This window comes from Solea senegalensis, linkage group LG12, assembly GCF_019176455.1.
Source record: "Solea senegalensis isolate Sse05_10M linkage group LG12, IFAPA_SoseM_1, whole genome shotgun sequence".
In the NCBI taxonomy this organism is placed as follows: domain Eukaryota; kingdom Metazoa; phylum Chordata; class Actinopteri; order Pleuronectiformes; family Soleidae; genus Solea; species Solea senegalensis.
The window spans coordinates 10,814,675-10,841,940 of record NC_058032.1 but is presented as its reverse complement, the minus strand read 5'-3'; the positions used below and the strand labels follow the sequence as shown (position 1 = coordinate 10,841,940).

Sequence of the window (27,266 nt, the reverse complement as noted above, 5' to 3'; positions counted from 1 at the left end):
ACTCTCAGCTGTAGATGGAGGCACACCTGCTCGTTCTGGTACTGCCAGTATTATTGTTCGTGTGTTGGACACAAATGATAACGCTCCTGTGTTTAAGGAAGCGATAATAAATGTTAAAATAATGGAAAATTCTCCCATTGGAAGCCTTGTTGTTGATCTCAATGCAACAGACTTAGATGAAGGATCGAATTCTGATATAACTTACTCCTATAGTTTATATACGTCAGAGAAAACGCAGCAAACATTTAATCTGAATCCATCCACTGGCGAAATTACAGTCAAGGGAATGTTAAACTATGAGGATTTCAGGATTTATGATATGGAAGTTATAGCAACTGATCATGGAGACAATCGTTTATCAGCACAATGTACCATAAAAATTCTGGTTGAAGACATGAATGACAACCACCCAGAAATATCTATTAAATCCTTTCATAGTCCAGTAAATGAAAACATAGAATTAGACACAGTGATAGCTGTAGTTAGTGTCAGTGATAAAGACTCAGGTGATAATGGAGTAGTTGATGTGCATATTCCAGATAATATGCCTTTCAAACTGAGAGAATCCTCTGATAACTATTATGAATTAGTGGTGTCAGAGCCCTTAGACCGTGAGAAGGTTCCAGAATATGACATCACTTTTACTGTTACAGACAGAGGCTCTCCTCCTTTATCTGACAATGAAACTATGACTTTAGAGCTGCTGGATGTTAATGACAATGTCCCACAGTTCCCTCTGTCATTTTATACTATACGTGTGATGGAGAATAACGCACCTGGGGCCTTGCTCAGTTCAGTCACTGCCTTTGACCCTGATCTCCATGAAAACCAGTATCTAGTTTACTTCATCCTGGAGAAGGAGATCGCAAACACCTCCATGTCCATGTTGTTCTCCATCAACCCAGAGAACGGTAATCTTTACGCACTGAAAACTTTTGACTATGAGATCGAGAAGGAGTTTCTTTTCCACATCGAGGCCAGAGACTCTGGCTCTCCTCCACTCAGCAGTAACGTGACTGTACACATCATTATCGTGGACCAGAACGACAACGCGCCGGTGATTGTCTCTCCGTGGCGCGCGCACGGCTCAGTGGTGGAGGAAAAGATCCCCAGATCCACTGATAAAGGATCACTGGTTGCCAAAGTGATCGCCTTAGACACAGACTCTGTGCACAACTCTCGGATTACCTACCAGTTTCTACAGGTGACTGACGCCACCTTGTTCAGTCTGGACCAATATAACGGAGAGATCCGGACTATGAGGATGTTCAGTTACAAAGATCCACGCCACCAGAGAATGGTTGTTGTTGCCAAGGACAACGGGGAGCCTGCTCTCTCTGCTACAGTCACCATCAAACTGTCCACAATGGAGACTGCAGTTAAGGCTTACTCTGACATGACTGAGGTGCCTCTGGAGTATGACATCTTCTCAGACCTGAACCTGTATTTGGTGATCGGTCTGGGTTCTGTGTCATTTCTTCTGCTGATCACCATATTGGTCACCATCGTGCTCAAGTGTCAGAAACCTAAGAGCAACAAAGCAGCTCCTCCCAGCAGGAACAGTGTGATCAGTGAGAGGAACTCCACCATCGCAGATTCCACCCTGGTGTCCAACGATGCCTACTGGTACAGTCTGTTTCTAGCAGAGACCAGGAAAGGAAAGATGGTGATCAGACAGCCGGTGCCAAAGGGCTCCAGATACATCGTGTCCAGTATCCCAAGAGGAACAGGAATATCAGATACTAGTGACTCAGCAGCTTCCACTCTTCAGGTAAGAAACCAAGACAAACATTTGAAAAACCTATCAAATATGGACATTATACCATACTTGATTTCTACTAAAATGTATTTGTTAACGTTAATCTACTATTTAAACATTACTGATGTACCTAATTTTCCTGTGAGGAATTACAGTATTGAAGCTCAAAGAAACCTAAAGGGTGGCGCTGTTTATCAGAAAAATGCCAAACCATGAACGCCGTGACAGTGACTCGCTCTCTTTACGGCAGACAGTCAATAAACCGGACAGCTCCGTGGTGCTGAAAAGCTGCTCCGAAAACACGGTCTTCCTTTTTATTGCTGAGATATCTTCAGTTAGTTTAAAACGGAAATGCCTTTGTTTGGGATGAGGACAATGACAACCTAATTTAGCATTAATACAAACCTGCATTATTCAGACTAAACTAAAAACGGACACAACAATGCTGTTAAATATAACAATGGAGTCTTGCAAAAGGTACGTGCTGCTCGTTTTCCTCTTTTTTTCTTTCATTCGTAACGGATCGACATCGGTGAATCATTACTCAATACCCGAGGAAATGAAAGAAGGATCCGTTGTAGCAAACCTCGCTACTGATCTAGGACTGGATGTAAAAACACTGAATCAGAGGAAGATGCGTGTAGACATAATCGCCAACAAAAAATATCTGGATGTGAACAAAGAGACTGGTGAACTGTATGTTGTTGAGAAGATAGACAGAGAATATATTTGCACTACTAAATCGTCAGCATCCTGTTATCTCAAATTGGAAGTGACACTAGAAAACCCATTGAGAATATTTAACATAGAAGTAGAAATTTTGGATATGAACGACAACGCCCCACAATTTCGAAGAGACGCGATACACTTGGACATTTCCGAAGCAACACCGAAAGGAGAGAGATTCTCTCTCAGCAATGCAGTTGATCCTGATGTCGGAAGCAACTCAGTTAAAACGTATCATCTGAGTGAAAGTGAACATTTTAATATTGAAGTTCAGACTGGAAGAGATGGGTCGAAATTTGCTGAATTCATCTTAAAAAAGACCTTAGACCGCGAGCAGCAGGCTGTTCATAATTTAGTACTCACTGCCGTAGATGGTGGCACACCTGCTCGTTCAGGCACCGTCAGCATTGTTGTTCATGTTTTAGATACAAACGACAACTCTCCCGTATTTGAAAAGTTGGGGTTGAACGTAAACATACTGGAAAATTCTCCCATAGGAAGTCTTGTTTTCCATTTAAATGCAACAGACTTAGATGAAGGATCAAATTCTGACATAACGTACTCCTTTAGTTTATATACGTCAGAGAAAACGCAGCAAACGTTTAATCTGAATCCATCCACTGGTGAAATTACTGTAAAGGGAGTGTTAAACTATGAAGATTTCAGGATTTATGATATGGAAGTCATAGCAACTGATCATGGAGACAATCGTTTATCAGCACAATGTACCATAAAGATTCTGGTTGAAGATATGAATGACAACCACCCAGAAATATCGATTAAATCCTTTCATAGTCCAGTAAATGAAAACATAGAATTAGACACAGTGATAGCTGTAGTTAGTGTCAGTGATAAAGACTCAGGTGACAATGGAATAGTTGATGTTCATATTCCAGATAATATGCCTTTCAAACTGAGAGAATCCTCTGATAACTATTATGAATTAGTGGTGTCAGAGCCCTTAGACCGTGAGAAGGTTCCAGAATATGACATCACTTTCACTGTTACAGACAGAGGCTCTCCTCCTTTATCTGACAATGAAACTATGACTTTAGAGCTGCTGGATGTTAATGACAACGTCCCACAGTTCCCTCTGTCATTTTATACTATACGTGTGATGGAGAATAACGCACCTGGGGCCTTGCTCAGTTCACTCACTGCCTTTGACCCTGACCTCCATGAAAACCAGTATCTAGTTTACTTCATCCTGGAGAAGGAGATATCCAACACCTCCATGTCCATGTTGTTCTCCATCAACCCAGAGAACGGTAATCTTTACGCACTGAAAACTTTTGACTATGAGATCGAGAAGGAGTTTCTTTTCCACATCGAGGCCAGAGACTCTGGCTCTCCTCCACTCAGCAGTAACGTGACTGTGCACATCATTATCGTGGACCAGAACGACAACGCACCGATTATTGTCTCTCCGTGGCGCGCACACGGCTCAGTGGTGGAAGAAAAGATCCCCAGATCCACTGATAAAGGATCACTAGTTGCAAAAGTGATCGCTTTAGACACAGACTCTGTGCACAACTCTCGGATTACCTACCAGTTTCTACAGGTGACTGACGCCACCTTGTTCAGTCTGGACCAATATAACGGAGAGATCCGGACTATGAGGATGTTCAGTTACAAAGATCCACGCCACCAGAGAATGGTTGTTGTCGCCAAGGACAACGGGGAGCCTGCTCTCTCTGCTACAGTCACCATCAAACTGTCCACAATGGAGACTGCAGTTAAGGCCTACTCTGACATGACTGAGGTGCCTCTGGAGTACGACATATTCTCAGACCTGAACCTGTATTTGGTGATCGGTCTGGGCTCTGTGTCATTTCTCCTGCTGATCACCATATTAGTCACCATCGTGCTCAAGTGTCAGAAACCGAAGAACAGCAAAGCAGCTCCTCCCAGCAGGAACAGTGTGATCAGTGAGAGGAACTCCACCATCGCAGATTCTACTCTGGTGTCCAACGATGCCTACTGGTACAGTCTGTTTCTAGCAGAGACCAGGAAAGGAAAGATGGTGATCAGACAGCCTGTGCCAAAGGGTTCCAGATACATCGTGTCCAGTATCCCAAGAGGAACAGGAATATCAGATACTAGTGACTCAGCAGCTTCTACTCTGCAGGTAGGAATTAATACACACACTTTGTCTGACAAAATATGGTAATTATGATACATCTCGTTTTAATTATAAAGAGTTTGATAAACAAAAAAAAATCTAGGAAATAAACGCCACAGGTGAACTTCATTTTATTGTCAAATATACCAGTATTTCGACTCAAACGAATTAAATTACATTTAAAAGTCATCTGGTTATATGTACCAAAGTGTCCCACAACAACCTCAAGGGTGGCGCTGTTTTATCAGTAAAATGCCAGACCACGAACGTCATTACAGTGACTCGCTCTCTTTACGGCAGACTGTGGGTAAGCCGGACAGCTCCGCGGTGAAGAAACGGTGCACCGAAATGCGATTTTCGTTTTATTTGCTGAAATATTTTCAATATTAATTTTGTATAAACATTTCTGGCATCAGAAACATCATATCAAACTTAATCATTGAAGCAAAGGTACCCAACAACGACTGATGTGCGGTAAATACAGACACAACAATGCAGCCCGATGTAACAATGGATTCTTGTAAAAGGTACGTGCTGCTTGTTGTTCCGATTGTTTTATCTCTCGTTGGTAACGCATCGACATCAGTGACTCATTATTCAATACCCGAGGAAATGAAAGAAGGATCAGTTGTAGCAAACCTCGCTACTGATCTCGGACTGGATGTGAAAACACTGAATCAGAGGAAAATGCGTGTAGACATAATCGCCAACAAAAAATATCTGGATGTGAACAAAGAGACTGGCGAACTGTATGTTGTCGAAAAGATTGATAGAGAAAACTGCAATACCAAGTCCTTAGCGTCTTGCTATCTCAGACTGGAAGTGATACTAGAAAACCCATTGAGAATATTTAACATTGAGGTAGAAATTTTGGATATGAACGACAACGCCCCACAATTTCGAAGAGACGCGATACACTTGGACATTTCTGAAGCGACACCGAAAGGAGAGAGATTCTCTCTCAGCAATGCAGTTGATCCTGATGTCGGAAGCAACTCAGTTAAAACATATCATCTGAGTGAAAGTGAACATTTTAGCATTGAAGTTCAGACAGGAAGAGAAGGCTCGAAGTTTGCTGATTTGATATTAACAAAGTCTTTAGACCGGGAGCATCAGGCTGTTCATAATTTAGTACTCACAGCTGTAGATGGAGGCACACCTGCTCGTTCTGGTACTGCTAGTGTTGTTGTCCATGTGTTGGATACAAATGATAACGCTCCTGTATTTGACAAAACAAGTTATAATATAAAAATTATGGAAAATTCACCCATAGGAAGCCTTGTTGTTGATCTTAATGTAACAGACTTAGATCAAGGATCAAATTCTGATATAACCTATTCCTATAGTTTATATACGTCAGAGAAAACGCAACAAACATTTAATTTGAATCCATCCACTGGTGAAATTACTGTAAAGGATATGTTAAACTATGAGGATTTCAGGATTTATGATATGGAAGTTATAGCAACTGATCATGGAGACAATCGTTTATCAGCACAATGTACCGTAAAGATTATGGTTGAAGATATGAATGACAACCACCCAGAAATATCTATTAAATCCTTTCACAGTCCAGTAAATGAAAACATAGAATTAGACACAGTGATAGCTGTAGTTAGTGTCAGTGATAAAGACTCAGGTGATAATGGAGTAGTTGATGTTCATATTCCAGATAATATGCCTTTCAAACTGAGAGAATCCTCTGATAACTATTATGAATTAGTGGTGTCAGAGCCCTTAGACCGTGAGAAGGTTCCAGAATATGACATCACTTTCACTGTTACAGACAGAGGCTCTCCTCCTTTATCTGATAATCAAACGATGACTTTAGAGCTGCTGGATGTTAATGACAATGTCCCACAGTTCCCTCTGTCATTTTATACTATACGTGTGATGGAGAATAATGCACCTGGGGCCTTGCTCAGTTCACTCACTGCCTTTGACCCTGACCTCCATGAAAACCAGTATCTAGTTTACTTCATCCTGGAGAAGGAGATAGCCAACACCTCCATGTCCATGTTGTTCTCCATCAACCCAGAGAACGGTAATCTTTACGCACTGAAAACTTTTGACTATGAGATCGAGAAGGAGTTTCTTTTCCACATCGAGGCCAGAGACTCTGGCTCTCCTCCACTCAGCAGTAACGTGACTGTACACATCATTATCGTGGACCAGAATGACAACGCGCCGGTGATTGTCTCTCCGTGGCGCGCGCATGGCTCAGTGGTGGAGGAAAAGATCCCCAGATCCACTGATAAAGGATCACTGGTTGCCAAAGTGATCGCTTTAGACACAGACTCTGTGCACAACTCTCGGATTACCTACCAGTTTCTACAGGTGACTGACGCCACCTTGTTCAGTCTGGACCAATATAACGGAGAGATCCGGACTATGAGGATGTTCAGTTACAAAGATCCACGCCACCAGAGAATGGTTGTTGTTGCCAAGGACAACGGGGAGCCTGCTCTCTCTGCTACAGTCACCATCAAACTGTCCACAATGGAAACTGCAGTTAAAGCCTTCTCTGACATGACTGAGGTGCCTCTGGAGTACGACATCTTCTCAGACCTGAACCTGTATTTGGTGATCGGTCTGGGCTCTGTGTCATTTCTCCTGCTGATCACCATATTGGTCACCATCGTCCTCAAGTGTCAGAAACCGAAGAACAGCAAAGCAGCTCCTCCCAGCAGGAACAGTGTGATCAGTGAGAGGAACTCCACCATCGCAGATTCCACCCTGGTGTCCAACGATGCCTACTGGTACAGTCTGTTTCTAGCAGAGACCAGGAAAGGAAAGATGGTGATCAGACAGCCGGTGCCAAAGGGCTCCAGATACATCGTGTCCAGTATCCCAAGAGGAACAGGAATATCAGATACTAGTGACTCAGCAGCGTCTACTCTACAGGTAGGAATAATTGCACACATTTTAAAACCATGCCAAATATGGACATTATGTCATATTTCATTTGTCTGACTAAATGGCAGAAAAAACGTCAAACGTTAACCGTATATACAGGTAATAATAAACGTGATTTTCTTGTTAGAAACATCAGTATTTAGACTGAAAATGAAATCAATGGACTACATTTATAAGTCATCTTGATAATTGTACCTGTAAGTCCACCAAACCTAAAGGGTGGCGCTGTTTTATAAGTAAAACGACGGGCCATGAACGCTATGACGGTGAATAGCTCCTATTACGTCAGTCTGTGAATAAACCGGACAGCTCCGCGGTGCTGAAAACCTGCCATCCAGACGTGATCGTCTTTTATAATTGCTGAAATCTCTATGGATTTAAACTGGAATGGATGTATTTGCAATCAGGATTAAGGAAACCTAATTGAACGTTAATGTAAACGTGCCGTAGGCCTATAAAGACTAAGCTAAACACGGACACAACAACGGGTCCAACAATGGAGTCTTACAAAAGGTACGTGCTGCTCGTTGTTCTCGCTATTTCATGTTTTGTTCGAAACACAATGACATCCGCGAACCATTACTCAATACCGGAGGAAATGAAAGAAGGATCAGTTGTAGCAAACCTCGCTAATGATCTCGGACTGGATGTAAGAACGCTGAATCAGAGGAAGATGCGTGTAGATATAATCGCCAACAAAAAATATCTGGATGTGAACAAAGAGACTGGTGAACTGTATATTGTTGAGAAGATTGATAGAGAAAACTGCAATACCAAGTCCTTAGCGTCATGCTATCTCAAACTGGAAGTAATACTGGAAAATCCAGTACGAATTTTTAACATAGAAGTGGAAATTTTGGATATGAACGACAACGCCCCACAATTCCGAAGAGACGCGATACACTTGGACATTTCTGAAGCAACACCGAAAGGAGAGAGATTCTCTCTCAGCAATGCAGTTGATCCTGATGTCGGAAGCAACTCAGTTAAAACGTATCATCTGAGTGATAGTGAATATTTTAACATTGAAGTTCAGACAGGAAGAGATGGGTCGAAATTTGCAGAATTCATTTTACAAAAAACTTTAGACAGAGAGGAGGAGGCCATTCATAACCTAATACTCTCAGCTGTAGATGGAGGCACACCTGCTCGTTCTGGTACTGCCAGTGTTATTGTTCGTGTGTTAGACACAAATGATAACGCTCCTGTGTTTAACGAAGCAACGACAAACGTTAAAATAATGGAAAATTCTCCCATTGGAAGCCTTGTTGTTGATCTAAATGCAACAGATTTAGATGATGGATCGAATTCTGATATAACTTACTCCTATAGTTTATATACGTCAGAGAAAACGCAGCAAACATTTAATCTGAATCCATCCACTGGTGAAATTACTGTAAAGGATATGTTAAACTATGAGGACTTCAGGATTTATGATATGGAAGTTATAGCAACTGATCATGGAGACAATCGTTTATCAGCACAATGTACCATAAAGATTCTGGTTGAAGACATGAATGACAACCACCCAGAAATATCTATTAAATCCTTTCATAGTCCAGTAAATGAAAACATAGAATTAGACACAGTGATAGCTGTAGTTAGTGTCAGTGATAAAGACTCAGGTGACAATGGAATAGTTGATGTTCATATTCCAGATAATATGCCTTTCAAACTGAGAGAATCCTCTGATAACTATTATGAATTAGTGGTGTCAGAGCCCTTAGACCGTGAGAAGGTTCCAGAATATGACATCACTTTCACTGTTACAGACAGAGGCTCTCCTCCTTTATCTGACAATGAAACTATGACTTTAGAGCTGCTGGATGTTAATGACAATGTCCCACAGTTCCCTCTGTCATTTTATACTATACGTGTGATGGAGAATAACGCACCTGGGGCCTTGCTTAGTTCACTCACTGCCTTTGACCCTGACCTCCATGAAAACCAGTATCTAGTTTACTTCATCCTGGAGAAGGAGATAGCAAACACCTCCATGTCCATGTTGTTCTCCATCAACCCAGAGAACGGTAATCTTTACGCACTGAAAACTTTTGACTATGAGATCGAGAAGGAGTTTCTTTTCCACATCGAGGCAAGAGACTCTGGCTCTCCTCCACTCAGCAGTAACGTGACTGTACACATCATTATCGTGGACCAGAATGACAACGCGCCGGTGATTGTCTCTCCGTGGCGCGCGCATGGCTCAGTGGTGGAGGAAAAGATCCCCAGATCCACTGATAAAGGATCACTAGTTGCAAAAGTGATCGCTTTAGACACAGACTCTGTGCACAACTCTCGGATTACCTACCAGTTTCTACAAGTGACTGACGCCACCTTGTTCAGTCTGGACCAATATAACGGAGAGATCCGGACTATGAGGATGTTCAGTTACAAAGATCCACGCCACCAGAGAATGGTTGTTGTTGCCAAGGACAACGGGGAGCCTGCTCTCTCTGCTACAGTCACCATCAAACTGTCCACAATGGAGACTGCAGTTAAGGCCTACTCTGACATGACCGAGGTGCCTCTGGAGTATGACATCTTCTCGGACCTGAACCTGTATCTGGTGATCGGTCTGGGTTCTGTGTCATTTCTCCTGCTGATCACCATATTGGTCACCATCGTGCTCAAGTGTCAGAAACCTAAGAACAGCAAAGCAGCTCCTCCCAGCAGGAACAGTGTGATCAGTGAGAGGAACTCCACCATCGCAGATTCCACTCTGGTGTCCAACGATGCCTACTGGTACAGTCTGTTTCTAGCAGAGACCAGGAAAGGAAAGATGGTGATCAGACAGCCGGTGCCAAAGGGCTCCAGATACATCGTGTCCAGTATCCCAAGAGGAACAGGAATATCAGATACTAGTGACTCAGCAGCTTCTACTCTGCAGGTAGGAATACATATATACATTTTAAAAATGTATCAAGTATGGGCATTTTATCATGCTCCATTGTATTACTCAATGTTTTGAAAAAAACTTCAAACGTTAAATGTATAAAGGTTTACATAAACGTAATATTTTCGTTATTAACTCCAGTATTTAGACTGACAATCACATACATAAACGACGTTTAAAAGTAATCTAGCTTTATTTCTACGTCCACCAAACCTAAAGGGTGGCGCTGTTTTATAAATAAAACGACGGGCCATGAACGCCATGACGGTGACTCGCTCCTGTTACGTCAGTTTGTGGATTAACCAGACAGCACCGTGGTGTTGAAAAGCTGCTCTCGCAGCGTGATCACCTTTTATTATTTCTGAAATATCTGCGGGTTTATACTGGAATGGATGTCATCAGGATCAAGGCAACATCATTGAATATTAAAGTAAACGTGTTGTAGGCCTATAAAGACTAAGCTAAAGGACACAGCAACGCGGTCCAGTATAACAATGGAGTCTTGCAAAAGGTACGTGCTGCTGGTTGTTCTCGGTATTTCATGTTTTATTGGAAACACATCGACATCAGCGAATCATTACTCAATACCCGAGGAAATGAAAGAAGGATCAGTTGTAGCAAACCTCGCTACTGATCTCGGACTGGATGTGAAAACACTGAATCAGAGGAAGATGCGTCTTGATATCGTTGCAAATAAGAAATATCTGGATGTGAACAAAGAGACTGGGGAACTGTATGTTGTTGAAAAGATAGATAGGGAATATATTTGTCTCGCAAAGTCGTCTTGCTATCTCAGACTAGAGGTTATACTAGAAAACCCATTACGAATATTTAACATAGAAGTAGAAATTTTGGATATGAACGACAACGCCCCACAATTTCGAAGAGACGCGATTCATTTGGATATTTCTGAAGCGACGCCGAAAGGAGAGAGATTCTCTCTCAGCAATGCAGTTGATCCTGATGTCGGAAGCAACTCAGTAAAAACATATCATCTGAGTGAAAGTGAATATTTTAACATTGAAGTTCAGACAGGAAGAGATGGCTCGAAGTTTGCTGATTTGATATTAACAAAGACTTTAGACCGGGAGAATCAGGCTGTTCATAATTTAATACTCTCAGCTGTAGATGGAGGCACACCTGCTCGTTCTGGCACTGCTAGTGTTGTTGTCCATGTGTTGGATACAAATGATAACGCTCCTGTATTTGAAAAAACAAGTTATAATATACAAACAATGGAAAATTCTCCCATTGGAAGCCTTGTTGTTGATCTAAATGCAACAGACTTAGATGAAGGATCGAATTCTGATATAACTTACTCCTATAGTTTATATACGTCAGAGAAAACGCAGCAAACATTTAATCTGAATCCATCCACAGGTGAAATTACAGTAAAGGGGACGTTGAACTATGAGGATTTCAGGATTTATGATATGGAAGTTATAGCAACTGATCATGGAGACAATCGTTTATCAGCGCAATGTACCATAAAGATTCTGGTTGAAGACATGAATGACAACCACCCAGAAATATCTATTAAATCCTTTCATAGTCCAGTAAATGAAAACATAGAATTAGACACAGTGATAGCTGTAGTCAGTGTCAGTGATAAAGACTCAGGTGACAACGGAATAGTTGATGTTCATATTCCAGATAATATGCCTTTCAAACTGAGAGAATCCTCTGATAACTATTATGAATTAGTGGTGTCAGAGCCCTTAGACCGTGAGAAGGTTCCAGAATATGACATCACTTTCACTGTTACAGACAGAGGCTCTCCTCCTTTATCTGATAATCAAACTATGACTTTAGAGCTGCTGGATGTTAATGACAATGTCCCACAGTTCCCTCTGTCATTTTATACTATACGTGTGATGGAGAATAATGCACCTGGGGCCTTGCTCAGTTCACTCACTGCCTTTGACCCTGACCTCCATGAAAACCAGTATCTAGTTTACTTCATCCTGGAGAAGGAGATAGCCAACACCTCCATGTCCATGTTGTTCTCCATCAATCCAGAGAACGGTAATCTTTACGCACTGAAAACTTTTGACTATGAGATCGAGAAGGAGTTTCTTTTCCACATCGAGACCAGAGACTCTGGCTCTCCTCCACTCAGCAGTAACGTGACTGTGCACATCATTATCGTGGACCAGAATGACAACGCGCCGGTGATTGTCTCTCCGTGGCGCGCGCATGGCTCAGTGGTGGAAGAAAAGATCCCCAGATCCACTGATAAAGGATCACTGGTTGCCAAAGTGATCGCTTTAGACACAGACTCGGTGCACAACTCTCGGATTACCTACCAGTTTCTGCAGGTGACTGACGCCACCTTGTTCAGTCTGGACCAATATAACGGAGAGATCCGGACTATGAGGATGTTCAGTTACAAAGATCCACGCCACCAGAGAATGGTTGTTGTTGCCAAGGACAACGGGGAGCCTGCTCTCTCTGCTACAGTCACCATCAAACTGTCCACAATGGAGACTGCAGTTAAGGCCTACTCTGACATGACCGAGGTGCCTCTGGAGTATGACATCTTCTCGGACCTGAACCTGTATCTGGTGATCGGTCTGGGCTCTGTGTCATTTCTCCTGCTGATCACCATATTGGTCACCATTGTGCTCAAGTGTCAGAAACCTAAGAGCAGCAAAGCAGCTCCTCCCAGCAGGAACAGTGTAATCAGTGAGAGGAACTCCACCATCGCAGATTCCACTCTGGTGTCCAACGATGCCTACTGGTACAGTCTGTTTCTAGCAGAGACCAGGAAAGGAAAGATGGTGATCAGACAGCCTGTGCCAAAGGGATCCAGATACATCGTGTCCAGTATCCCAAGAGGAACAGGAATATCAGATACTAGTGACTCAGCAGCTTCTACTCTGCAGGTAGGAATAAATACACACATTTTAAAAATGTATCAAATATGGACATTATGTCATGGGTCAATATATCGTGAATTTACAAACCAAAATGGTCACCGATATTTCGTAGTCAAGTGTAACTAAACCTTTGTTACCATGTACTAGTTACAATAACCACAATTTTAAAAGCGTGAATCAATACTTGATTCAGCAATCAATGGAAAAATAAAAATTACAAAACAATGAAAAAACTTTTTTTTCTTTATTGAAACAAATGAGACTTATTTTTTATAACCTTAATTTAAACTATTTTAAGGACGTACTTGTACTTCATGTTGCACTTCAGCGTCGCTGTTTCGCAATTAAACATCCTAAATTCTGATCTCTCAGGCGCCATGACAGTCTCTCACTGCCGACTGTACAGAGTCACAAAAGAGGTTGGACAGCTGCTGGTGCTGAGTGCTGGACCGTTGTTTCGTCTTTTGTATTTATTTTTCCACTACCTGATTCAGTGAAAGGCGAAATATTTCACAAGAACTCTAACAATGGAAATGCATCACAGTGGAAATTCTCGGACCAGGTGTCTGTCTATGCTTTTCTTTATCGGCACGTTTGTGACTACGGTGATGGCTGTAACGCATTATTCGGTCCCCGAGGAACTGGAAGAAGGCTCGGTTGTCGCAAATTTAGCTTCCGATTTAGGTTTAGACGTGAAAACACTGATCAGGCGGAAGATGCGGCTGGAAAACATATCGAGCAAGAAATATCTGGACCTAAACAAAGAAACTGGAGAGATTTACATTGTTGAGAGGGTTGACAGAGAGTATCTCTGTGCAGTAAAGACAACAACGTGTTATCTAAAAATGGAGGCTATCGTTGAGGACCCTCAAAGGATATTCTATATTGAAATTGAAATAATGGACATAAACGACAACGCCCCTCATTTTCGACGAGACACTATAAACCTGGACGTAATAGAATCAACACAAGCTGGTGAGAGATTTTCTGTTAATAACGCAGTTGACCCAGATCTTGGATCCAATTCAGTTAAAACATACCTTCTCAGTGAAAGTGAGCACTTTGATATAAATATTCAAACCGGAAGAGACGGGTCCAAATTTGCTGACTTAATATTAAAAAAGAGTTTAGACCGAGAAAAGCAAGGGGTACACAATTTAATTCTTACTGCAGTGGATGGTGGTGTGCCCTCACGCACGGGCACAGCCAGTATCATTGTTCGTGTGATAGACACCAATGACAACGCCCCGACTTTCGAAAAAGATAATTATGACGTTAAGATCATAGAAAACTCACCAGTTGGAACTATTGTTCTTAAGCTGAATGCTACAGATTTAGACGAGGGGACAAATGCACAAATGGAATATACATATAGTCTGTACACGTCAGAGAAAACACAAGGAACATTTAATCTGAACCCTTCCACTGGTGAAATAACAGTGAAGGGAATGTTGAACTATGAAGAAGTTCGGAAATATGAAATGGAAATCATTGCAACAGATGGAGGGAGTAACCGCTTATCAGGACAGTGTAAGGTAAACATCGTTGTAGCAGATATGAACGATAATCATCCAGAAATATCAATCAAATCCTTTCATAGTCCAGTCCATGAAAACATAGAATTAGACACAGTGATAGCTGTAGTTAGTGTCAGTGATAAAGACTCAGGTGATAATGGAATAGTTGATGTTCATATTCCAGATAATATGCCTTTCAAACTGAGAGAATCCTCTGATAACTATTATGAATTAGTGGTGTCAGAGCCCTTAGATCGTGAGAAGGTTCCAGAATATGACATCACTTTCACTGTTACAGACAGAGGCTCTCCTCCTTTATCTGACAATGAAACTATGACTTTAGAGCTGCTGGATGTTAATGACAATGTCCCACAGTTCCCTCTGTCATTTTATACTATACGTGTGATGGAGAATAATGCACCTGGGGCCTTGCTCAGTTCACTCACTGCCTTTGACCCTGACCTCCATGAAAACCAGTATCTAGTTTACTTCATCCTGGAGAAGGAGATAGCCAACACCTCCATGTCCATGTTGTTCTCCATCAACCCAGAGAACGGTAATCTTTACGCACTGAAAACTTTTGACTATGAGATCGAGAAGGAGTTTCTTTTCCACATCGAGGCCAGAGACTCTGGCTCTCCTCCACTCAGCAGTAACGTGACTGTACACATCATTATCGTGGACCAGAATGACAACGCGCCGGTGATTGTCTCTCCGTGGCGCGCGCATGGCTCAGTGGTGGAGGAAAAGATCCCCAGATCCACTGATAAAGGATCACTGGTTGCAAAAGTGATCGCTTTAGACACAGACTCTGTGCACAACTCTCGGATTACCTACCAGTTTCTACAAGTGACTGACGCCACCTTGTTCAGTCTGGACCAATATAACGGAGAGATCCGGACTATGAGGATGTTCAGTTACAAAGATCCACGCCACCAGAGAATGGTTGTTGTTGCCAAGGACAACGGGGAGCCTGCTCTCTCTGCTACAGTCACCATCAAACTGTCCACAATGGAGACTGCAGTTAAGGCCTACTCTGACATGACTGAGGTGCCTCTGGAGTATGACATCTTCTCAGACCTGAACCTGTATCTGGTGATCGGTCTGGGTTCTGTGTCATTTCTCCTGCTGATCACCATATTGGTCACCATCGTGCTCAAGTGTCAGAAACCTAAGAGTAGCAAAGCAGCTCCTCCCAGCAGGAACAGTGTGATCAGTGAGAGGAACTCCACCATCGCAGATTCTACTCTGGTCTCCAACGATGCCTACTGGTACAGTCTGTTTCTAGCAGAGACCAGGAAAGGAAAGATGGTGATCAGACAGCCGGTGCCAAAGGGCTCCAGATACATCGTGTCCAGTATCCCAAGAGGAACAGGAATATCAGATACTAGTGACTCAGCAGCGTCTACTCTGCAGGTATGAAAGGAAATGCATTTATCATGTCTTCCGCTAAAGTACATTTGGTCAATTTCCCCCTTGTGGACTTTTAAGAGACCACAGCTGTCATGGTGTCGCAGTGTTTGGAAAATGTAAACTTAAAGATGTATTTTAAGTTATCACGCAAAAAGAGTAAATTACATCTTTATGTGGTCTGGAGTAGAAATGGTCAAATGTTACAAATATCCAGTACTTTGTCCTATGGTGAATACAACTTAAAATATCCCACTATTTTGTGCTCATCTTTAGCACAACCAAGAAGGCGGTAACATGTATTCAAAATGAAAGAGACGTGAAGTTTAAGACTTTTTGTAAATGTAAATGAACACATCTACATTGGTACTGAAAAAAATGAAGGTTGATATTACAATTGCAAGCACCAAACCAAATATAACACAAACATCCTGGTGTGCAACTTTAATCGTGTCTGTGTTGAATGGACATGCCTGAATAACATCTCTGCTTGTATACGTTCAACTTAGTTACCAGTGTCTGTGCGTAAAAACGAAACCAAACATGATAAAATCAAACGTTCTCTTATTTCTATGATCAGTACGTTGTGTTGATAGCAACTTCATATTTAATACACCAACAGTTTACTGCACAAAGTGATGATGAATCAGTACGATGCATTTGGGACACGAAATAATTTCTTTAACACAGTTTCACGAGATGATGCTGCCCTCGATGATAGTTAATGCCGGGAAACACAAGATGGCATACTGATGCTGATATGCACATTAATAAGTTTGCTTCAGATAAATACCGGACTAACTTTAAAATGCTTCTATCAAATGTGTTTTTCCCGCACACAGGGATGTGTAAAAGTCACAGAATTGCAGAGTATTTGAGCAAGTTTGATTAATATCTAATTCAAAGAGCATTTGTAAAACCTAATTTTTTTAAAAAAAACAACCTCTAATATAAGATATAGATTTAAAACTGTAAAAGATACTCATACTTATTCTTCCTAAACGTAAAATTTAAAGTTCTCTTAACGAATCTTAACGCCGTTGTTATTTTGTGGAGCAGAGGCGCATAACGGACTCATCACGTCGCTGCTCTCCACAATGACACACTCACTGATGAAGTCATCATTTTCACGATAGCTGACTGGAGAATGGGCGCAGACATATTTGACGCAAGTCTCTGCTCATACACGTCTAAAGCGTGAAGAAGACCCTCGTTGCGTTTGGAACCCAATAAAAGGAGTTATTATCCGCAACACGACAGGACACATTTCACGGCTTTAATCACGCAGCAATGGCTTATCGTTTTCGTCAGGGTTCCTGGATATGGTACGTTTCCATATTTGTGTTTCTTTCTGCCACCATGAACACGGTATCCACCGTCACCCATTACTCTGTGCCCGAAGAAATGGAGGAAGGCTCTGTCGTTGCTAATTTAGCATCTGATCTGGGTTTAGATGTAAAGAATCTGAACAAAAGAAAAATGCGCATAGACGGCGTGGGCAACAAAAAATATCTGGACATTAACAAAGACACGGGAGAGCTGTTTATATTAGAAAGGATAGACAGGGAATTGTTATGTCCACTGAAAACAGCAACGTCTTGTTTTCTTAAACTAGACGCAACGATTGAAAATCCGATACGGATGTTTAATATTGAAGTCGAAATCACCGACATTAATGATAACGCTCCTCATTTCCGACGAGGGACGATGCACCTGGACATCTCTGAGTCAAGCCCCATCGGAGAGAGATTCTCACTGAATAACGCTGCGGATCCAGATGTTGGAGCAAACTCGGTGAATAATTATCACCTGAGCTCAAGTGAACATTTCTCCATTGAAATTCAGACCGGGAGAGATGGGACAAAGTTTGCTGATTTGATACTTAAAAAAGCTTTAGACAGAGAGCAGCAGGGAGTTCATAATTTAATCCTGACTGCTGTGGACGGTGGAGTCCCCACGCGCACAGGTACAGCCAGCATCATTGTTCGTGTGCTTGATGTGAATGACAACGCCCCTTCATTTGACAAAGACAAATATGTCGTACGTGTGATGGAAAACTCTCCGATTGGAAGTCTAGTAATCAAACTAAATGCTACCGATTTAGATGAAGGATCTAATTCTGATATTGTTTATTCATATAGTTTGTATACATCAGAGAAAACACAAAACATGTTCAACCTCAATCCAGAAAATGGTGAAATTAGAGTAAAGGAGATGATTAATTATGAAGATATTAAACTGTATGAAATGGAGATTATTGCCAGTGATAAAGGACAAAATTCTTTATCTGGTCAATGTAAACTGACAATACAAGTGACAGATATGAACGATAATCATCCAGAAATCTCCATCAAATCATTTCGTAGTCCAATCAAAGAAAATGAACCAGTAGACACAGTGATAGCTGTAGTTAGTGTCAGTGATAAAGACTCAGGTGACAATGGAGTAGTTGATGTTCATATTCCAGATAATATGCCTTTCAAACTGAGAGAATCCTCTGATAACTATTATGAATTAGTGGTGTCAGAGCCCTTAGACCGTGAGAAGATTCCAGAATATGACATCACTTTCACTGTTACAGACAGAGGCTCTCCTCCTTTATCTGACAATGAAACTATGACTTTAGAGCTGCTGGATGTTAATGACAATGTCCCACAGTTCCCTCTGTCATTTTATACTATACGTGTGATGGAGAATAACGCACCTGGGGCCTTGCTCAGTTCACTCACTGCCTTTGACCCTGATCTCCATGAAAACCAGTATCTAGTTTACTTCATCCTGGAGAAGGAGATCGCCAACACCTCCATGTCCATGTTGTTCTCCATCAACCCAGAGAACGGTAATCTTTACGCACTGAAAACTTTTGACTATGAGATCGAGAAGGAGTTTCTTTTCCACATCGAGGCCAGAGACTCTGGCTCTCCTCCACTCAGCAGTAACGTGACTGTACACATCATTATCGTGGACCAGAATGACAACGCACCGATTATTGTCTCTCCGTGGCGCGCGCATGGCTCAGTGGTGGAGGAAAAGATCCCCAGATCCACTGATAAAGGATCACTGGTTGCAAAAGTGATCGCCTTAGACACAGACTCTGTGCACAACTCTCGGATTACCTACCAGTTTCTGCAGGTGACTGACGCCACCTTGTTCAGTCTGGACCAATATAACGGAGAGATCCGGACTATGAGGATGTTCAGTTACAAAGATCCACGCCACCAGAGAATGGTTGTTGTTGCCAAGGACAACGGGGAGCCTGCTCTCTCTGCTACAGTCACCATCAAACTGTCCACAATGGAGACTGCAGTTAAGGCCTACTCTGACATGACCGAGGTGCCTCTGGAGTATGACATCTTCTCGGACCTGAACCTGTATCTGGTGATCGGTCTGGGCTCTGTGTCATTTCTCCTGCTGATCACCATATTGGTCACCATCGTGCTCAAGTGTCAGAAACCTAAGAGCAGCAAAGCAGCTCCTCCCAGCAGGAACAGTGTGATCAGTGAGAGGAACTCCACCATCGCAGATTCCACTCTGGTGTCCAACGATGCCTACTGGTACAGTCTGTTTCTAGCAGAGACCAGGAAAGGAAAGATGGTGATCAGACAGCCTGTGCCAAAGGGATCCAGATACATCGTGTCCAGTATCCCAAGAGGAACAGGAATATCAGATACTAGTGACTCAGCAGCTTCTACTCTGCAGGTATGGGGGAATATGTTTTTCCTTTTTATGTATTCCACATAACTATACAGCAAATAATTTTTCCACTCAAGTAATCACAATAGTTAGAGTCGTATTGTACTGCCCATGTTCGAGAACCTTTCCTGTCCAATTCGTATATTGGCCATTACATTTAAAGAAATACAATCTGCCAATCTATCAAATGGTTAATCTCACATAATGTTGTACATTGATAGAATGTTTGACACTTACTACCTTGTAATTTTTGAGGTTACATATATATATATACACAGATCGAAACTTTAGTTTTATTCATGTTTGGCACATGGTTTTACGCGCAGATACCCGTGCGTAAAACTCACAGAGTACGAAGGAACGAAGGTGCTGTTGCAGATATATTTTAACGTTAAGATATATTAAAACTAAAGTTTTACGCACAGAGGCTCGTACGTAAAACTCAAAGAAGGAATAATGTACGTACTGTATATGAATTCTATATTTTGAGTCGCTCAGAGACAAGTGACAACAATAAACCAAACATGTATAAATAATTACAAACAAGACAAAAACTAGGAGTTCGTCACAATTTCACGTCTTACATTTTTTAAAAAGTTGAGAAATTACAAACCTACAGCCACCCCCCCTCCCTCCCGAGTTTCTTATGATCAAAATCAACTGGTTTAAATCAAAATTATTTTATCGTTTTTCAAAAGTTGCAAATACTTCTTTTAAAATACACATACAGTCATGTTTTGTACATTAACAACGTGTTTGATAAACCCTCCTAAACATACATTTTTGGTTATGTGTTGCTTGGAAGTTGATAGACATTTATAGATTTCCTTTCTACCCTCACGGTTGTTTGTATATGAGCAGTGTTCTTGTTTGACTTAGGAACACTTCGAGTGTATTAATTCAATTAGGGGAAACGGAAATAACTGATAATTTACACGTGGATACTTTCGTTTTATGTTTGGTATTTGTTTTACGCACGCACACCCGTGTGCGCAACGGGCAGATCAAACAGATGCTGCATATACTGCAAATACAAACGTGGCGAAAACAAACAAAAAAACGTGTATTAATACGTTCAAATATAATTGAACGCTACCTTGAAGCAGATTATTTGTTGGCCACAATTCCACCTCTCACAAGGTGAGTAAATGTTTAGAAATCATGCATGCAGCTGGATTGTTTTCTAGTTTCTTTAACTTTCACTGACTCACTAATTTTCAACCTCAAAATCGTCCATATTAGGGTCGGGGTGGACTGGTGCCAACCCCGCAGGGCGAAAGGCGACGTACACCCTGGACAAGTTCATATATGTTTAAAACAAAATAAATGTTCCGTTTTGCAAAAGGTTCAAATATATACACTCGACCATTTTCGTCGCTGTTCTCCACGAAAACACATGTATGAGGTCATCGTTGTCAATTGGAGGAATGTGGACGATTGTGACTTTAAATGTACGTCATTTCCTATCCAAGCACTGAGGAACAGTTCTTTTAAAGACTCGATGCGTTTGTTCACTCTGCGGGTAAACGGTTTTTCTCCGCTTCAGTACAACTGAGGGCTGTAAACATCGAAGCTTCATGATGAAGCGTGGGATCATACAGTTGTCCTGGGGACGGTACGTTTCCGTATTTATTTTTCTTTCTGCCACCATGAACACGGTTTCCGCCGTCACCCATTATTCTGTTCCCGAAGAAATGGAGGAAGGATCTGTCGTCGCGAATTTAGCAGCTGATTTGAGGTTAGACGTGAAGACGCTACGTGAAAGAAAAATGCGCATAGATGTTGTAGCCAACAAAAAATATCTGGACATCAACAAGGACACGGGAGAGCTGTTTATATTAGAAAGGGTTGACAGAGAGTTTTTATGCCCTTCAAAAACAACTACGTCGTGCTTTCTTAAATTAGACGCAACGATTGAAAATCCGATACGGATGTTTAATATTGAAATCGAAATCACGGACATTAACGATAACGCTCCTCATTTCCGACGAGGGACGATGCACCTGGACATCTCTGAGTCAAGCCCCATCGGAGAGAGGTTCTCACTGAATAACGCTGCGGATCCAGATGTTGGAGCAAACTCGGTGAAAAATTATCACCTGAGTTTAAGTGAATATTTTACCATTGAAATTCAGACCGGGAGAGATGGGACAAAGTTTGCTGATTTGATACTTAAAAAAGCTTTAGACAGAGAGCAGCAGGGAGTTCATAATTTAATCCTGACTGCTGTGGACGGTGGAGTCCCCACGCGCACAGGTACAGCCAGCATCATTGTTCGTGTGCTTGATGTGAATGACAACGCCCCTTCATTTGACAAAGACACATATGTCGTACGTGTGATGGAAAACTCCCCAATTGGAAGTCTAGTAATCAAACTAAACGCTACTGATTTAGACGAAGGATCTAATTCTGATATTGTTTATTCATATAGTTTGTATACATCAGAGAAAACACAAAATATGTTTAACCTCAATCCACAAAATGGTGAAATTAGAGTAAAGGAGATGATTAATTATGAAGATATTAAACTGTATGAAATGGAGGTTATTGCCAGTGATAAAGGACAGAATTCCTTATCTGGTCAATGTAAACTGACAATACAAGTGACAGATATGAATGATAATCATCCAGAGATTTCCATCAAATCATTTCATAGTCCAATCAAAGAAAATGAACCAGTAGACACAGTGATAGCTGTAGTTAGTGTCAGTGATAAAGACTCAGGTGACAATGGAATAGTTGATGTTCATATTCCAGATAATATGCCTTTCAAACTGAGAGAATCCTCTGATAACTATTATGAATTAGTGGTGTCAGAGCCCTTAGACCGTGAGAAGGTTCCAGAATATGACATCACTTTCACTGTTACAGACAGAGGCTCTCCTCCTTTATCTGACAATGAAACTATGACTTTAGAGCTGCTGGATGTTAATGACAATGTCCCACAGTTCCCTCTGTCATTTTATACTATACGTGTGATGGAGAATAACGCACCTGGGGCCTTGCTCAGTTCACTCACTGCCTTTGACCCTGACCTCCATGAAAACCAGTATCTAGTTTACTTCATCCTGGAGAAGGAGATAGCCAACACCTCCATGTCCATGTTGTTCTCCATCAACCCAGAGAACGGTAATCTTTACGCACTGAAAACTTTTGACTATGAGATCGAGAAGGAGTTTCTTTTCCACATCGAGGCCAGAGACTCTGGCTCTCCTCCACTCAGCAGTAACGTGACTGTACACGTCATTATCGTGGACCAGAATGACAACGCACCGGTGATTGTCTCTCCGTGGCGCGCGCACGGCTCAGTGGTGGAAGAAAAGATCCCCAGATCCACTGATAAAGGATCACTGGTTGCCAAAGTGATCGCCTTAGACACAGACTCTGTGCACAACTCTCGGATTACCTACCAGTTTCTACAGGTGACTGACGCCACCTTGTTCAGTCTGGACCAATATAACGGAGAGATCCGGACTATGAGGATGTTCAGTTACAAAGATCCACGCCACCAGAGAATGGTTGTTGTTGCCAAGGACAACGGGGAGCCTGCTCTCTCTGCTACAGTCACCATCAAACTGTCCACAATGGAGACTGCAGTTAAGGCCTACTCTGACATGACCGAGGTGCCTCTGGAGTATGACATCTTCTCGGACCTGAACCTGTATCTGGTGATCGGTCTGGGCTCTGTGTCATTTCTCCTGCTGATCACCATATTGGTCACCATCGTGCTCAAGTGTCAGAAACCTAAGAGCAGCAAAGCAGCTCCTCCCAGCAGGAACAGTGTGATCAGTGAGAGGAACTCCACCATCGCAGATTCCACTCTGGTCTCCAACGATGCCTACTGGTACAGTCTGTTTCTAGCAGAGACCAGGAAAGGAAAGATGGTGATCAGACAGCCGGTGCCAAAGGGCTCCAGATACATCGTGTCCAGTATCCCAAGAGGAACAGGAATATCAGATACTAGTGACTCAGCAGCTTCTACTCTGCAGGTACAAATGACCACTAACTTAGAATGAATAAACACTTATTTTTAACTAATATTGTGTGGTAAATAATTCTGGCTTTTGCTGACACCGTTGACACTGAAATGTTATTATTAATATGATAAGTAGTATTGATTAAATAAATGATAATTATCTAATGAAAAATCTAACTCCAAAGGTTTGGTTTTATGTTTTTGTCAATTCCTGATCTTGTGTGTTTTTTGAATGCTGTAACTCACATTGATCATTCAATATCTATCTATTGGTCTCTATCTGTCTATCCATCTACTGTATCTATCTGTCTATCTCGGTAAGTATGGTGCTGGAATAACAAACTGTACATGTTTAAATTAATTCAAATTTCTTTTATAGGATTGTTTGTAACAAGACGTTGCTCTGGTTCCAAAGGGCGATGCTAATCGTGTTATATCTGTGCTGTATTTTATTCATAGTGCCTCGACAACAACACTGATACAAATAATTATTTTTTTACACTTGCAATAACCTGACTATTAAACTGTTTTGTTTTTTTTCTTCCCACTCTTAAGTATCCTAAATGAGGGAAGTCCACTCTGCAGTTGGAGGTATGCAGGAGTTTCACTCCCCCGTCCCGGATGACCTTTTATGAAATGTTTTTAATAACTTTCAATTGTTCTTTTGTCGCCGTTTGTTTGGTTTTCAGTGGATGTTTTTTTTCTTATTCTTTTGTTTTGTCTGATTTGTCTTGGAGAAGGCAATTCGACATCACATCCAGTTTTGCTGAATCTCCTTGGTCTCGTTTAGCCTCTTCATCCTCACATTTTGGTTTACTTTACAACGTTTCTGTGCAACCTGACTACCACAATAATCAACACTACCTTTGCCGCAATTTCAGGATAATGTCCCTTCCCTATATCTTTTATTATTTGACAAAAAAACAGTCACAATGACCATCTGGACCTAAGGAGACACCAATATTACGCTATAATATTTGACTAATAACTATTAACATGGGAAGTATGATATTATAGTCAATTTTGCAGACAAACAAGCTGGACAAGTGATCCAGAATTAATACTCTTTGTCCAATTGTAAGGACAGTTGAAAAAGTGTTAAAAAACACACATAAAACACATGCTGCTCCACCTGAAGGTCATTGATTATGTTACAAAAAAACCTGTCACTTCATCTAACAATATTAATATTTGATGGCTCTACTATTTTCACAAGCTTTAATACACATGCAAAGAAAAATATTGATGTCTTTAACAGAATCATTATGTTCCTAAAAGGATGTTATGCATGTAAAAATAAATCATCACTAATATTGTTATGAATGTACTGTGTATGTGGGATTGACTGTGCTGTTTCTGTATGATTGGGTTATAGTCAAAACAGTCACTTGACTGTGTGTTGCTGACTTTGCAGATTGACACCGTCTGCTGTAGTGTGAGAGTGGAAGTGTGACCCAATTCTTTGTGCAGGGAAGGCGCAAAGTGAAACCAGTCTCCCAGTTACCTAGCAACCACTCTCCTTCACTTAATATTGGAGCATGGTTTTCACTGATAGACATGCTACCTCACCACATGTTCAAGGATCTGCCCGACCCCTTCACCTTCTCTGTCCTCTGCCTGAAGCCCTCGTTTTGAGTGAAAGACATCGGCTGCATGATATCTGTCTGTTTGTAGGCTCAAGGATATCAGAGCTCTGGTTCTTGTACAGAAATAATCTAATTTTCTTCTCTTGTTGGCAGGCATCCACCACCAGCAGTAGCAGTTCAAAATAAGGCCACATGCCTCCCGCTGCATCCTGGGTATTCAACACTGACATGACGGCTTTACAGAGGAAAGGAGAGACCCTTGTTCCCACCCCCACGTCCGTCCAGCTCAGTCTAGTCCCTGTTCCATGTCGTGCTTTAACATCACATAGACTGTGATGGACAATCAGTGATGCAACCCCTCCCCTCTTTTTCCTTTAAGCACATAAAATCAATCAATATTGCCTCCCTGTCCATTCAAAATGCATGAGACTGCATGACTTCAACCTCACTCCCAGACTTTTAAAAAAATGTTCAAGATGAGATTTGCAAAGAAGCAGATTGTACATGGAATTGTACCAGTGGATTTTCAAGGAGGCCACAATAAGGACTGGTGGAGTGGACAAAGGAATGTTGAAATGCCTTTAAGAGTCCGTTTTCTCTCTCTAAAAAAGAAACATGTTGGATATCGCATTTTAACCCATGCGCTTGCTCAATTGCAGCATTTATGTATTATCAAATAGAAGTGAAACAGCACAATTCAACAAATGTGAGAAAAGCACCAATCTTTTATTTTAAGTGTGAATCAGTATTTTATAAATGTGGTAGCTTTTAATGTTTTTTTGTTTGTATGTTGTGCTTTAAATTAGCTAGTCCTGACAGACTAGTTTAGAGTTATAAGTACATCAAATAGATAAGTGTAACGCCTTAAGGTATTGTGTACCTGTCGTTTGAGTTGTTTTTGCATGAACTACTGTGATAGTATTAGATATTTCTTAACATTGACTATGCCTTTGCTGTAGTTAAGCATAAAAAAACCAAGAAAGAGGATCATCACATTTGACGGGACCACAATATGAAGACAAACAGTGTATATCTTGTTGTTGTTGTTAAGGTTCACAGTCCTCAGTTAGGGTCAGCAGGTCTGTCATGTCATTCCTTTTTTCTAATGTCTCAGCAAAATGAGTACAGTGTTCTTATGTTTTGTAAGCATTGACATTACAGGATAATAAGTCCTTAAAAACTAACAGAAGGGAATTTTGTAAGTCTTTGAAATTAATGATCAATGTGTCGTGATTTCTGAACAGATAATGGAAATGATCATGTACTTCTTTTTCTTTTTCTCATTTCTAAAGCCAAAGTCTAGATATTCCTTAATGTTAGCACTGTTTGAGATTGTACAAAAAGTTACAAGAAGTTACCATGAAGACTAAATGTGTGCAATTTAAACTCAATGAAAGCTGTGCTCATCCGTGTTACAGACTATGTGTATAAAGATACAACTGATGTGTGCTGTATATCATATATCTGTATCTATACATCTGCTGTTAAATAATAACGCCAATGCTGGACATAAGCAAAAACAGTGTAACACTTGTGCCATCGGATTTTACGGAGCCAACTAGTATGTAAAACATTTATATTTGGTCAAACTCTTTAGCACAGCCGACATGGCATTACTTGTATAAAAATGTGATACATGTGTTACAGGCAAACATACAAGTGCTTTTGTACAGTGGTATATTTATAGTGATATATAGTGACTTGTAGAACGTGAGCTTATTGTATGTTATGGTTTGGTCTATGATATAATAAATACAAACAGCAAAATAAAAAGAATAATGGAAAA

At 41.2% G+C, this 27,266-nt stretch overlaps 3 protein-coding genes across 11 annotated transcripts in view; all 3 read left to right on the top strand.

Moving 5' to 3' along the window:
• The window catches only part of LOC122778037 (protocadherin alpha-C2-like), a 33,856-nt gene extending 6,590 nt beyond the window's left edge, over positions 1-27,266 (top strand). The window contains exons 1-3 of one of the 9 annotated variants that reach the window (XM_044039591.1): positions 13,735-16,231; positions 24,450-24,485; positions 25,634-27,266. In XM_044039591.1, the coding sequence (XP_043895526.1) occupies positions 13,826-16,231; positions 24,450-24,461 (2,418 nt within the window). In that variant the 5' untranslated portion in view covers positions 13,735-13,825 and the 3' untranslated portion in view covers positions 24,462-24,485; positions 25,634-27,266. The other 8 variants (XR_006361390.1, XM_044039595.1, XM_044039590.1 and 5 more) reach the window with 8 other exon arrangements.
• Positions 1,863-25,651, top strand: LOC122778042 (protocadherin alpha-C2-like). Its single transcript, XM_044039604.1, has 3 exons — positions 1,863-5,134; positions 24,450-24,485; positions 25,634-25,651. Exon 1 carries the CDS (start codon positions 2,202-2,204, stop codon positions 4,653-4,655), a length of 2,454 nt encoding a protein of 817 aa, XP_043895539.1. The 5' UTR covers positions 1,863-2,201; the 3' UTR covers positions 4,656-5,134; positions 24,450-24,485; positions 25,634-25,651.
• Positions 10,914-13,461, top strand: LOC122778744 (protocadherin alpha-C2-like). Its single transcript, XM_044040839.1, has one exon. It carries the CDS (start codon positions 10,914-10,916, stop codon positions 13,422-13,424), a length of 2,511 nt encoding a protein of 836 aa, XP_043896774.1. The 3' UTR covers positions 13,425-13,461.